General features: G+C 36.0%; 1 protein-coding gene across 22 annotated transcripts in view; it reads left to right on the forward strand.

The window, feature by feature from the left end:
* Positions 1–14,296, forward strand: part of LOC5576029 — a 94,988-nt gene that overhangs the window by 38,245 nt on the left and 42,447 nt on the right. For all 22 annotated transcript variants that reach the window (XR_002500840.1, XM_021846909.1, XM_021846915.1 and 19 more), the window contains exon 3: positions 13,216–13,425. Coding sequence is in view for 21 of the 22 variants with exons in the window: in XM_021846909.1 (XP_021702601.1) it covers positions 13,216–13,425 (210 nt within the window). In the remaining variant the exon portion in view is untranslated. The remainder of the gene's footprint in view (positions 1–13,215; positions 13,426–14,296) is intronic.

A 14,296-nucleotide genomic window follows, 5' to 3' on the forward strand; every position in this document is an offset into this window, starting at 1 on the left:
TTCGAAAGGCCATACCATAGAAAACTTTTGCTGCAAAAACTATGAGAACGTAGTTTTTGTAAATTGAGAAAAATAACTTCAAAAATACATTTGAAAAACTCGAAATTCGCCTGTAACTCATTAGATTTTAAAGTTAACGGCGTCAGGCCTTCAGCAAAGTTGTAGAATTTAACTAGATCTACAACTTTCCCATACACCACTTTTTAGAGAAATGTGAAACAAAATATGCATTCTGGACTGATATGTAATGGTAGTTAAATTATTTTGAATTTTCTTTCAAAAACTTCAGAAAAAAAATTTTAGATGAAACTTTGATGGAATCTTAGAGAAAAGCTTGAATAATTATTTTTGTGTAATAGGGAGCCGGATCCTATTCTTGGCACTTTTGATTCATTTCGGCAGTGAGGTTTTTTGAAAGCTACTGAGCACATATTTGGCCACAATATGTGTTGCATTAATGTGCTTCTCATTGCGAAATTTCAGACATTTTGGTCCACAAAAACCCCCGCATGTCAAAGTGAATCTTAGAAGTGCCCAAGTGGCTCTGCACCCTACCTGGAATAATTCCTAGAATAATCGGAGAACGATTGTATGGACAAAAAATATACAGGGACAATTCCTGAATTAATTTCAAATACCTGGAGAAATCATTGGAGTAATTCTTGAAGAAATCCCTGCCTTATGGAATGCCATAAAATGTTATCAGTGAAATTGGATTAATTTCTAAAAATCAATTTTCAGGGATCACTGAACATATTTATGGAGAAAAAATAACAGACAAATTTTTCAAGGAACAAAAGAAAAATAATTTTGAAATGGATTATATTGGATGTAATTATCGATCATGTTCGAGAGAGAATACATGTAGGATTTATAAAAAAACTATGTACTTGGAGGAATCCCTGCATAGTTCCAAGTACGATCTTTGTTGGAAGTGCTGAAACAATTTATGATGAATTCCTTGTATTTTGAACAAAAAAGCGTTTTTTAAGTTCCACATATGCATTCTTGAAGGTGTTCTGAGAGTTATGTGAAATTTTTTGTAGAGATTTCATGAAAACTACCTATAAGATGAAATCAAGAATAAAATTCTGGCAAAATTTCAAGAGACGAAAAACTATCTTGAAATATTGCTGAGTACTCGATGAAGAAATTCAAGCTACTTGCAGAAACGAACAAAAAATGGAATGTTTTAGAGGACATAAAGGATCTAAAGAAAATATATTGTAAAATAAAGGGGAATTGCAGAAGGTGTCGCTTGCGAATACGTGGAGTCATCCCTTATTGGATTCCTTGACGAATTCTTCAAATTCTTTTCATCCAGGAATCAAACAAATTTGTTTTGGATTCCTTGCAGAACTTTAACTAATAAGACCTTATAATTTCAGTCCCATATCTTAAAAGTAGGCATTGAAAAAATGTACTGAGAATTGTTTGTGCGTTTTGCCTAATAAAATACAAAAAGTCGTGCTACATAATTAATGCAACTGAAGCATCATTGGAAGATAAGATGAATATCACTGAAGTTAGAAACTTCTTGGCTAATTGTAAAATCACCCAAGAAGCTTAAAATTGTTGGTAAATGCTTCAACTTGCAGAAACTAATTAAAATATTTCGCTGGAATTTCTCAAACAATTAGCATTTTTAGTGTTTTCGTGAGGATTGTTTTTTAGGAATTATTCAAAATATACTCTATTTTACGGATCATTATTATTATTATTATTGTCTTTATTTAAGAGATTTTCAGCCCTAGGCTGGTTCATCTCGAGAAGAAGGATTTACGAATCATGGTAAATATGATCTACAGTCGAAGCTCGTTATAACGACAACTTTTATAACGACAAAAGCTCTCTATAGCGACATTTTTCGGTCCCATGAAAAATATTTCAATGTTAAATCTATTCTCTATAACGACTTTTCTCTATTGCGACGACATCGCAACGTTTTAACGCGCTTCGACTGTAATGATTTTCAATGAACTAATTAAGGAATATTTAGCAGAAATGTTTACGACAATTCAGTCTATAATTTCTAGAGTGTGTATTTCTGGAGTTCTGTGTGAATTGCTCAACAAATGGTCTACAGATTTTTCCAGGAATGTTTTGAGAAATCAAGAGCATCATCGGCCATCGCCAGCAGCACAACACTCATGCTGCGTATAAATAGCGAGCTTTGTTTAAGATGCGGTCTTTCAAACTGCCTTTATTGAATTTAAGACATCTCCGATAGGCTAACAATATATAGTTTCACTATGTCAATGCAGGAATCGACATTTCACTACGTATGATCTTTTTCTCTACTCGTTTTTAAGACGCATCATGTGTTCAAGTTTGTCAATTTTCATAGAGTCAAATTTCACTTAAAATTATGATATTGCAATGCACCTGCTCTGAAAATTGAATTTCTTAAAGTTTAAAGCATTGTCAATTTTAAATTTAGTTTGCAGAGGAATTTTTACACCAATTTAGCACCACTACCAGACCAAGATATATAGTCAGCTCCGTGATAATTGGAACAAGAACTGGTAGCATTGATCATCGCTTCGTGAGAAATTTGAAACGTAACAAGGACGTGATAAGAACCAAAGTCAACATGAGTCACCAGTTAACTTTAAATCTCGATAGAAACCGAATCAATATTTGCTGGATTTCTAGGAGAGGAAAAGCAAGTACAGCTATCAGGGTATTGAATTGATAAATATCCTGAGGAGCACTCGTCAAATATAATCGTGCTTATGGAATTTCTTTGGGAATTGTTCAACTAAAAATGTTTGGCTTTTAAGGCGCCAATGATAATAAATAAAGACTTAGAGGGTCAACTTTCACAGAGGAAACAATTTCTGGAAATCCTGTATTAAAAAAACATTTTCATTGAAGATGAGCTTGGAACGAGAATGAAAATGAAATTTCAACAATATCCTTTGTTTTTGGAAAACTTGTTGATTTATCGATATACGGGAGTCGAGTCAACAATATAATGCATACTTCCTCGCTTTTTTATCAATCCTTGAGTTTTTTTTTTATTAGGATTTGCATAAAACACCTGCCTATTTATTATAATATCTAATCAATCCTCCGGGTTGATTAATGAATATCTAGTCATTCTCTTTTAAAAATTCTCATTGATAAAGAACATGCAAAACAGACGTGTGCTTGAAGCATATACCTATTTTAATAAAACTCTATAAACTCAATCAAAATGATTTCACTGAACTCTACCATGGTCCTAACCGGTAACACTTTAAGATTAGATTTTTTTTCGTTAATCTACTCCATTCTCCGAGAGAAGATATGCGTTTGTGTACTTCAGGACACCTGTGACGTCATTGTTCTCTCCTCGCATCCCGTAACTATGTCAAGCTCCTAATATCTCACAGGACCATGCTGGATCTCACAGCCAGTCTCCGGTGAGCTAAGAGCTCCGCCAAACGCAAGCGCAGCCAGCACTCTTTCTCCCATCAGTTCATCACCAATACTATTGGTAGGCACACTCATTCGTAACAAAAACTTAGTGAGTGGCCCCAAAAGTGATGTGATGTAATGCATAGTAGGGAGAAGCAGGTTTGCTTCTGTGCTGAGGGTATAAACAACCAATCATTCTACCACATCGTCATGTAAGTGTGCTACTTGGTTGTTCCCCATATTAGTGCATCCATCTGGATTGTTTTATTTATACCTCTTGTATCTACATGTCTATCGGCCCGTGCGTCCAACGGAGCGTGTCTGGCGAGTTCCATAGCGAAATAGTGTTTCGACTTCCTGCTGATCTCGTGAATCCCATTAAATGCATGCACCATCATTCGGATACTAATGGTGAACTGACCAACCCGGAGCTCGTGTCGACGACCGTCACTGAGGCGATTTCGTCACTTCGGTACAGATGTTTTCCTTCGAAACATCCACCTGTCATGTGACAGGCCGAAGATGGCTAGCAAACGGAGGAAGCCATCTATTACCCCCATGGTGTATCCGCCTATCCACCCACGTCGTACATAGCTTAGCCGTCTGCTGACCTCTTGGAGCTGTCGCACCGAAACGGTAAATTAGACGGGCGATAGACTGGTTCCATGAATTTCCATGTCATCCATTGAAATGTCGCAACTCACACTAGGCCGTGACAGCCACTTTTCTGACGTTTTTTTATATATTTATAAACGTGACACAAGCGTGCCGTTTTTTTCGCTGTCCGGCGCTCACTACAAATTTCCCGGGTGACATTATCGATCATCTCTGGGACGATTGGCAACCTAAAAGCTGGCGACATCCCATTACTCCGAATTTACAAATGTAGGGCCCAGGGCCAATTCTTCCACAGTTATTAACTGAGAGCTAGCTTCTCTGGAAGCTGGAGAAAATTTCCTCGAAAGATCATCAACCGGCGGGTTTTGAACCCACTACCATCAGCAGGATCTTGCTAAGTAATTACGAGTTCACGACTATGGCTATTAGGTATAAACAGTCATATGATCACATAATTTGAAATTCTCAACCACACATATAATTTAACCATCATCAAACTTAAAACACTATGCTTTCGGGGTAGTGGGGATCGGGACAATAACCCATTCAGGATAATAGCGTTCGGGTTAATGGCATTCGGGATAGCGGCATTCACGGTAATGTCATACAGTTTGAATGCCAGCCTAGCCTAAGATCAGTATCGATGGCGTTAAAGTTCAACCTCTGACTATAAGATAAATTGCTATCGTGTTAGTATCGTCTCCGTGCAGAGTTTTTCACGTGTCACCCAAATAGAAACTTCCCACACGCTGCTGCTACGCTGACTGGCGCTGTTCCTAATATACGTACAACGTCGTAGGTGTATACAGTTTACGCACGAAACCGACCACTGGCTGACCATACCGCCGTGCAGCCGGTCCTGGCCGGTATAATCTGACAAGAGATATTTACTGGCAAACGGTGCTCAAACAGCGCGAAATGATAATAAAACTTATTTATAAACATTTAACTTTTCATTTGGTTTTCCAAATATTTCACCTCTGGGCCGGTCAAGTCAAGAGTGTGGTTCGTTAGTGCGGGGGATTCTGATGTGCTAGATAATCCGACACAATCGGTCTGCGCTGAAAAGTTAGAAAGGAAAAATCGACATGTCGAATAAAAGCATTTTTTTTTTTGTTTTGGAAATTTTTAGCTAAAATCCACCGTCATTCGATTAACATGAAATTGTATTGGAAAAGGTTGCCTCTGCTGGATGAAATAGAGATTCGATTTCTTAAAAATTCTCTGAAGAATTATCTGGAAATTTCTTCAAAAATTCTTCCAATACTTTTTTTTACGAAACCCCTTTAGATATTTCCAGACATTCTTCAATATGTGTTTTTTTAGCCTTTCTTCAAATTTTGTAATTGCTATCTACTGTGATGAATTATTTTTTTCTGGGTTTTATCGACTCTACCAGTCTTTAAGCAGTTTAAACTACTTCCCGACGATTCGACGTATATTTCGCCTTCTTCAAGGATTTAGAGACCTTTTTTGTTTGGAGTAGTGTCTGATCTGATTTGAGATTTTCTACTATTTTCAATGGCGTCTCACTACAAAAAAAAAACAAATTCCCAGATGATTCACAAACTTAAACCATTGGAGTGATTTCTAGAAGAATATCAGTAGAAATACCATAGTTTTTAAAAGATTTCTCTTGTTTTAGTTTTGCTGGTATGATCATTGGTCGAAATCTGAACAGATACTTTTGGTAGTATTTTTTCAAGAATTTTGGCCTTTGAAACAAAAGGCCTGAAGTTTTGGTGAACTCCAAAAATTATGCTAGAACCGCCTCATGATACAAAAAGCTTATTAAGATACATTATTAAGATAATCCTTAAAAAAAAACGAAAAACAAACCAAAGATTGTTCTGTGCATCATCGAAATTAATTAAAAAAGCATTAAAAAATTGAGAATCAATTCTAATAAATAACAATGATTTTTTAAGGTCGGAAGCTCTACTGTTAAACCCTAAGTTTCTTGATAGCTTGGTACCTATGTCCTCTGCCAGAAATCCTCGGTAGTTGATGAATTTACAATTGGCTTATGTAGTGCATGTGCTTTGTGTGCTGCAAACACAACACTTGACCACATGGATAACGACGACGACGATTACCCCATTGCAAGGTGACAGCCGGGAAACTAAAAATATAATCGTTCCATGGCCAATCTCCGGCTATTTTTAACCTCGCAAGCCTAAATTTGTCATTTTATGAAGCGTTCTGCTTCGATAACGTTGTTCTAGGCTTGGCAGCGAAACGCAGCTGAAATATTTAATACTGTTTAAGGTCATCAAATTTGAAACTGATGGGAAATGATAATGTGCACAAAATGACGATACTCATATAGGAATCGATTGATATTCCATCTCCAAATTAGACTTGGGAGCGCGCTGGGATTTACATTACCTGACGGTGCAAGCGATTTGTAGAAAACAAACAAACAAACAACCTAGCATAGGTTGGCGAAAATTTGAAAACCAGACTATAGAACGTGAGCTGCCAATTGGTCTGTTTCTCTCGCTGGCAGCACCGCGACGGAGATAATCCAAAGCATCTGAGCGATAGCGTGTAGCAGGGTTGGTAGTGGGTTTCTTTTAAGAGACTTGGTCTCTTTTTTAATGCAAGTCTCTGAAAAGCCTCTTTTTCATTCACTTTTTTCCTTCTCCTTGCTGAAATTCTTATTCGAAATACCAAACCAAAGATTTCTACGTTCCAGGTTTTCCTTCAGAGATTTTTCCTCAAATTCTTCACCAATTTTCCAGTAGTTAATCTAGCAAATCTTCCAAAGACTTTCACAGAAGTTCTCCAAATGAATCCCAATGATGTATTACGATTTTTATGAGGAAATTCGTGAAAAATTTTCCAGGAACTTTAACTACAATTCCTTAAAGAGCTCCTGCGCCGATTTTGTCAGTTCTTCTTTAGCCATTTCTGCATGAAATCCTTCCTGAAATCATCTGTGGTTTATTTCAGGAATTGCTCCAACATTATTTCAGGAAATCTATTTAAAACTTTTACAGGAATGCGACCAAAAATTCATCTTGGATTTATTCATTCTCGAAATACTCCTGCAATTATACCAGAAAATTGTATTTTTTCAAGTTAAATCTCCATGAATTCTTTAACTTTGTTTTCCACAGTTTCTGTTCAACCTTTTTCAAGGAATGTCTCCAGGGTATCCTGCAATATTTTTTATAGGGATTCTACTGATAATTTTATTCAACAATTAGCATAGCTATTCATCTAGAAATCTTTCAAGACTTACTCAGATGTTAGGGAGTTTTTCAGAGATCCTCACATAAGAAATCTCTACAAGAGTATTATTAGACATTACTACAGAAAGAATGTGTTTAAACAATACTCTTCGGATTTTTCGGATTATTGACATTTCCCTGGAGACATCAATGGATAAATTTTAGAGAGCTTCTTTGGGATATTTCTTGAAGAACTTCATGAAGAAGTCATAGGAGTAGTTTTTAAAGTAATTTGGTTGAAATCTTGGAGAAAAATTGAACGACATCTCTGGAGAAGATCCTGAGAAGTGGAGGCATCTCTGCAAAAATTATGAAATAAATAAAAACCCGAATTAAATACTGTGCCACACGCTATGTCTGAACCAGACGATTATAAAAATCGAATGTACATCGGATTTTTTCTCGCTAGAGTTTAGTATTTGGGTTATATTTTCATAATCGGAAGGTTTTAAAATATTCTATCGGTGAAATTTTTTCCATACATTTTGTATTGGCTAAAATGCGTCGAAAACGTGATTTTCATGGGATTTTGTATGAAAAATGGCTGAAAAATTGAAAAAATCAAAATTTTACCGATGGAATATTTTAAAACTTTCCGATTATGAAAATATAACCCAAATACTAAACTTTAGCGAGAAAAAATCCGATGTACATTCGATTTTTATAATCGTCTGTTTTAGTTATTGAAGCTGTCCGTAACGGAAATATTCAATGAAATTCTTGTGTAATCGATAGAAGAACCACTGGACGAAATCCTGGAGTACTTATAATTTGCTTGAAAAAAATGTGAATTAAGGCAGGAATTCCTAAAGTAATTTATGGTGGGGCCTCTGAAGTTATTTCTGAGGTTATCCTTAAAAAATCCTTGAGGTATCTTGAAATAAATTAACGATAGTCTGAAAGAATCAATGAAAGGATTCTTGCAGATATCTTCGATAAGTAAATCATGATAACTTTTCGATACGAGCAGTAATACTTGAAATTCCCAAAAAAATAATAACATTCAAAAATTAATCAAAGACCGAATTTAATACTACACCATTTAATTTCGCTAGAGTATGAGTCCTTTGACAGATACGCGTATTTCGACCTCAACTGTAAGGCCGTTTTCAGTGTCGTGTACTAGACTCGACTCGAATTCTTTCGTTTTTGTAAAATTCTGATGAAATCTCTTATTTTCTAGATATTGTTTAAATTGTTTTGGTTCTGTGTGTTTCTGTTCGGTCTCTTTTTTCATACATGAGCTCTTCAAAGTTCCTGTTTCAAGGCACCCAGTCGCTACCAGCCCTGGTAAAGCCAAAAGCGCCGATCCCAAAACTAGAGCTCCTTCGACTCTCGAGTCAATGAAGCCGTTTGGCGGCGAACATGTGTGTGAGTGCATATTTTGAGGAAACAGATGGCCTCACAAAATTGACTTCAATTACCTAGCTACTTTCAAATTGGAATTTATTAACTCCGGTGTCGGCTGGTGCTTCCTGATTCAAGTGTACTCCTACCGAGCAAATGTTATGTAATCCATACGGATGTTCAAGTGGCTGCGATTAAGCCGAAAGAACAATTTATGGTCAATTATATTGCACTGGGAGCCGGTTGCTTGCAAATCAGGACCAAATTAGTTCCATGCGTGGTTTTACAACAGGTTGTATCTATGCGTTTGTAGAAGGAGAACCGCAAAAAATTAACATTAAATACGTATGAGAAGCTCTGATGAGATGGGTGACTAGTCCAAATATTTGCTTGACTTTATTCGAATTTATTTGGTGTCAAATGAATGTTTGGACTGCTGTTAGATGCCAGTCCAATACTTGACACCGTAACCACATCCCCAAGGCTACTGATTTAGGTTTGAAAATCAAAAGGTAAAAAAATCCATGATTCAGCTAGGTTTGCTACCAATAAGAGCTTGTAGATCTATTATAATTAATCCCAATAGCAGAATATTAATTATTAGTTTCATCATTTTACCGAATTAATTACCACTGAAAGACTGCTGAAATTCTTAATTTAACCTTTTCCCTATAGGTAAATAGAAACCTTGCTACTTCAGATGGTACTATTTTATCGCCATCATTAGCAATTGTAATCGATTTCTTTGTAAAATTACATAAACGTGTGTCTCCAATTCAGCATGCACGATACCATTACATGCACCTGGTTTGTGGAAAGCAATGAACCACATCAGAGGGAGATAACTTCTGGCCCGGAAGCAATTTGCCAATTGAAACTGGTACCCAGATGATTCGGGATATGGGTTGATGCCCCCCTGCATAAAGTAGAGCGATAATTGTAGGTCACTATGATGCCGGGCTTTGTGGACGCATCAACAGTGCAATCCATTAGTAATGCTCACCAAATAAGAAACAGGGTCTAGGTTGGAGTGATGATGATTGACGGTTCGGTGTCAGATGCTTTTGATTTGTTCGATAATTGGATTGTGGTCGATCATCATCATTTCCATCATCCCAAGAGGAGTAGAGTTTGAAAAATGAAAGAGTTACAGAGCAGAACTTTTCCTCGTTGATTTTATCTTCTTATTTTTGGCGTAACATCCAAAAGAGTCTAACACGTTGCTACTTCCATTTGACGAATTGTCCTTTGCCTAGAATTCCACCAGTATCTCTTGTCATTTGCGTATCTTGAATTCTATCATTAATTTTCTACCATGAATTCTATCAGAATCTTTAATAATTTGTTTTAGAATTTCCGCTGTACTTCATTGAGATATGAAATTTTCTCCAGGAAATGTCTATCAATTCTACAAAAACAATTTTTTCCATCATACCTGCATCTCTTCAACAAATTATGCCATCAAAAATTTCAAACTTATCCATCTTTACTCCATTTGTTTGAGCTAGTATATTCTGTCATTTTTGTAGCCTTGAAGCTACCTTTAAGTCACTGTTTGAACATTTCAGCCACTTCAGTCATTATTATTTCGCTGTTTGGCCACCATCAACCCTTGATAACTAATCCTTAGTGAATCTTTTTGTTATCAGATTTCTACAATCTTTTTATCAGGAATCGAAAACGAAATCTGTAAGGCTTCCACCATTTTGTCAGGATTTCTTTCGCTTAGAAACTTTGACGGAATTTTTCCATGGATTCTTAAAGAATGCATTCATGAAATCCTTCAAAAATCTAGGCGGACCATTTTTAGAGACTTTAGAGTACCTTCTAAAGCGTGATATGGTCAAAATTTGGTCAAGGAAAAATGCGTGTGAGTTAGTGAAATCGTTTATTTGAAAATTTGGTCTTCTTTAGATTTCACTTGACAATAGCCAAATATTTCTCAATTGGGCGGAGTTCTGGCGTGTTGGTTCGGTTTTTGTCCTTGGGCACCACTTGCATGTTGTTGGCGGTATACCACTCCATGGCCCTCTAACCGTAATGGCAAAATGTCAAATCCGGCCAAAACAGTACGGAACAACATTTTTTCAAAAAAGGCAGCAGACGTTTATTCAAACACTCTTTCAAGTAATTTTTTTGGTTAACGGTCCCGGATGCTATGAAATTGCTGCTTTTCAAGCCACAATTATAGATGGCTTATCAAACCAGATAATTCTTTGAGAACTTTGACAATTTCATATGCTTGAAAATATCTGGTACCTTTCCTCTTTCTTTTGCTGTAAAAAACTCCTGTCCCGGAAGCTGCTCGTAGTCGGCTTTGACGTAGGTTTCACCATCCATTACCACGCATTTGCGATGAATATCCTAGTTAGCGGGAAATGAGATGGGGCCTTTTAGAAAAATGTTATTTTTTCAAGTTTCATGCATATTTTTGAATGACTATTGTATGTTTCAGTAAGAATAAGCTCTCATAAACTAAAATCAGCAGAAACCCGATTTGTTTACATTTTGGACTTGAGGCCTTTTCAATTGTTGGTCTTGAAATGTTCAGCTCGTCGAAAAATGAGCAAAATTTTGATACGTTGCTCTCCTTGCTTGGATGGCATTTTGACAACTGAAGAGTGAACTTCAAAATCAGAATAGGAGAAAGATTCTACACACACACCTTCAAAATTAGGGGTGTTCAGGTTTTAAAATTGAAAACAATATGTCAAGTTGAAATTGACCAAATTTTGACTGTATCACCCTTTAGAAATGGTACAAGAATTACTCCATAATTAGAATAGTAGGCGGCGCGCGCAAACGGATGTGTTCAAAATTGATGTCACGTTTTTGTTGTCTCTGCAAAATAGAATTTGATATTGCAGTTTTTGGAAAAGTGTCTATAGTTGAAATAATTAGTCAACTTTCAGCAGTTTCGTATTTCGTGTTTCGTGTTTCGTACCAGTCTTCATAGTTTCGTTCATAGAATTTATAGTAGAAATATTTATTGAGGTTTCTGAGGCATTCTGAGAGTAAGAGATGTAAAGCCTTTGACAGAAAACACAAAATGTACCGCTATCAATATAATGTGCAACTTAAATCAAATAATTCGATAATTTAACAAACTTCAAAAGAATTTCACAAGTTTCTTCTATGATTATAAAAAGTGGATTTTTAAAAAAACAAAAAAAATCTGCCTAATATAGGACAAGATTTATCAGGAGCTTGGAAGTTTATCCAAGAAAAACAAGGAGATTTTTTATTATTCTACAAAATAAGTGAAATACATTTGAATTCCAGAACTCAAGAAGTGTTTAAACGAATGAAGACAATATCAATAAATTTCAGAAAACCTTCAAGGTATAATGAAGTCGTCAGAGAATACCTTCAAAATATAAGGTTTTTCTACATTTTGATATGAACATATCCAATGGTGTCAGTACAAGCTTTGGAAAGTACAAAATGAAAATAATTCAATAACAATTCTTGGCATTGGATTATCTGTCAACCATAATATCATTCATAAATCTAACAATCATCAATTATTCAGAAAATAAAATCACCCCAATCATGATCATGATACCGAATCCACGCAAACCCACGTCTTTAGTTCACTGTGCAATCAAGCACGTTCCAATCTTATTATTTCTCACCAATATTTTCACCCTGGATAACAGTATTGGACAATAAACTTGAAACTTTTTTGATTTCCATACAAGGTTATTAGCTCTGGTAGGCTAGATTTCAGTTATTTATGGATCTATTTTATTGAAATTTTCACAGCACGTCAGACATAATTGAAATTTTGGCGTTTATTTTAAAGCGTTTTTTTTCCAATCACGAGTACAATAATAGCGATTTGATTTAAATGTAATGACGAAAAATTGGAAATGATTTATCTTAACATTTAAAAGCCTAATCATAAAACCTCTACATAAAAACTGTCTTTAGCGAAATTGTTTATCGTTATTGTTCACATATATTTGTTCATTGTCTAAGTCACGATTGAAAAAATTACTCAAAAATAAATGCTGAAATTCGACTTATGTCTAAAAACACTGTAAAAATTTCATTCAAATCAGTTCATGACCTACAGGTAGTGGAAACTCAGATCGAACTTTTTAACGTTGACTGTTTTGTATGAAAAATCGTAAAAATATCGATGTACTGTCCAATACTGTACTTATATCTTCGGAGGCATACTCGACCGATTGGAGTTAATTATGCTAGTTGGCGGTTATTTCCATAATTCCCTCTACAATTCCATATTCCCGATTTATGACTTCGATGCCTCACGGCCTCAATGGCGAACCTTGATGACTAACTCCACCCGGGTTAAACACTTATTCAGCGATTTCGTTAATTCGCTCATACTCGTCACTAAGATGTGAGGTTAGTTGCATTCCATGAAGGCAGTCGTTTCCACCTTGCATGACGTCAATCGATTGTGTATTCCTGCCGTCATCGGCATGAACAACTATACTGCACGCCACGATCGACGACGTAGTTGAAGAAACTTGGCGCGCTCACGACAATGAGTCATAATTTCCACTGTACACACAACCAATCATTCAGAACTAATCGATTTGTTTACTGAACTGTTTTTTCGTGTGCACGTTTGGGAACGCAGGTCGCAAACGCGACACAAGCAACGTCTACGAAGTCATATATTACGGTAACTCCCAGGTGAGTGTGGGGGACCCGTTTTCGATATCGTGCATAGCCTCGATCACCGATCCGATCGATTGGCTCAAGGACGGCGAGCCAATCCGGAAGCACAGTCAAATACGTCACGGCAAGGACGAACACTCGTACATCGTGAGCGAAATGGGAGTCGCAGGTAAAGGACATCGCTATCCAGGTGTAGGTCATGGACGGAGACGGTGAACTGCTGTTGCTTGAGGCAGTTATTCATCTGATTGGTTTCGCATTTTTTTAGAGTTGCTAGAAAAATCTTAGAAATAAATAGCGATCTCGTATCGAGAAGGATTTTAAAATACGCTTGTTTGTGTCCATACATTTTTATGTTGCTTGAAGACTATAACGAAAGGTGCAAAATGAAAACATGTTCCATTAAAACAAATCAACATGGAAAATATTAAAATCACCCATTGAATATAAAGTGCACGCCTCACAATGTAAAAACAACTACATAGCAATGATAGACAACTAGTGATTCCTAGGAAATGAAAAAAATACAAAAGATTTTCTCGATTCTCGCATAATCTTCGACATATACAAATTAGTACTTATTCAAAAAAAAAACAAAAATGTTTGCGCCTAAAACGTCAAATTTAGATAAATGATGCCTTCGTGAAAGTTTTTCAATATTTTCTGACATTTTTTCAGTGACGTGGAATTGAAAGTTTGGTCATTTTGAATTATTTGATCATTTCATGTCCTGATTCCAAAAGATCATTTTTTATTAGAAAATATACGAACCATCAAATAACACTGTTTCAGTAAATTAAAAATCTTGGTGGTAAATATGAGGCATTCTGGATGCACATAAGCCATTTCAGGTTAAGTTTAATAGCTTCCGGGATTTAAATTCATATTTTTAAGAAACAATCCTCTGTGCCACAAACATGCAAATTTTAGGCTATTATGGGGAACATTAAATTCAACCACAAAGAATTGCATCGAAGCTGATAAAATTTCTGGGAAGAATCAGATTTGAATCCTAGGGAGATTCTATTTCAGGATTCTCA

This window comes from Aedes aegypti, chromosome 2 (assembly GCF_002204515.2).
Source record: "Aedes aegypti strain LVP_AGWG chromosome 2, AaegL5.0 Primary Assembly, whole genome shotgun sequence".
Lineage (NCBI taxonomy): Eukaryota > Metazoa > Arthropoda > Insecta > Diptera > Culicidae > Aedes > Aedes aegypti.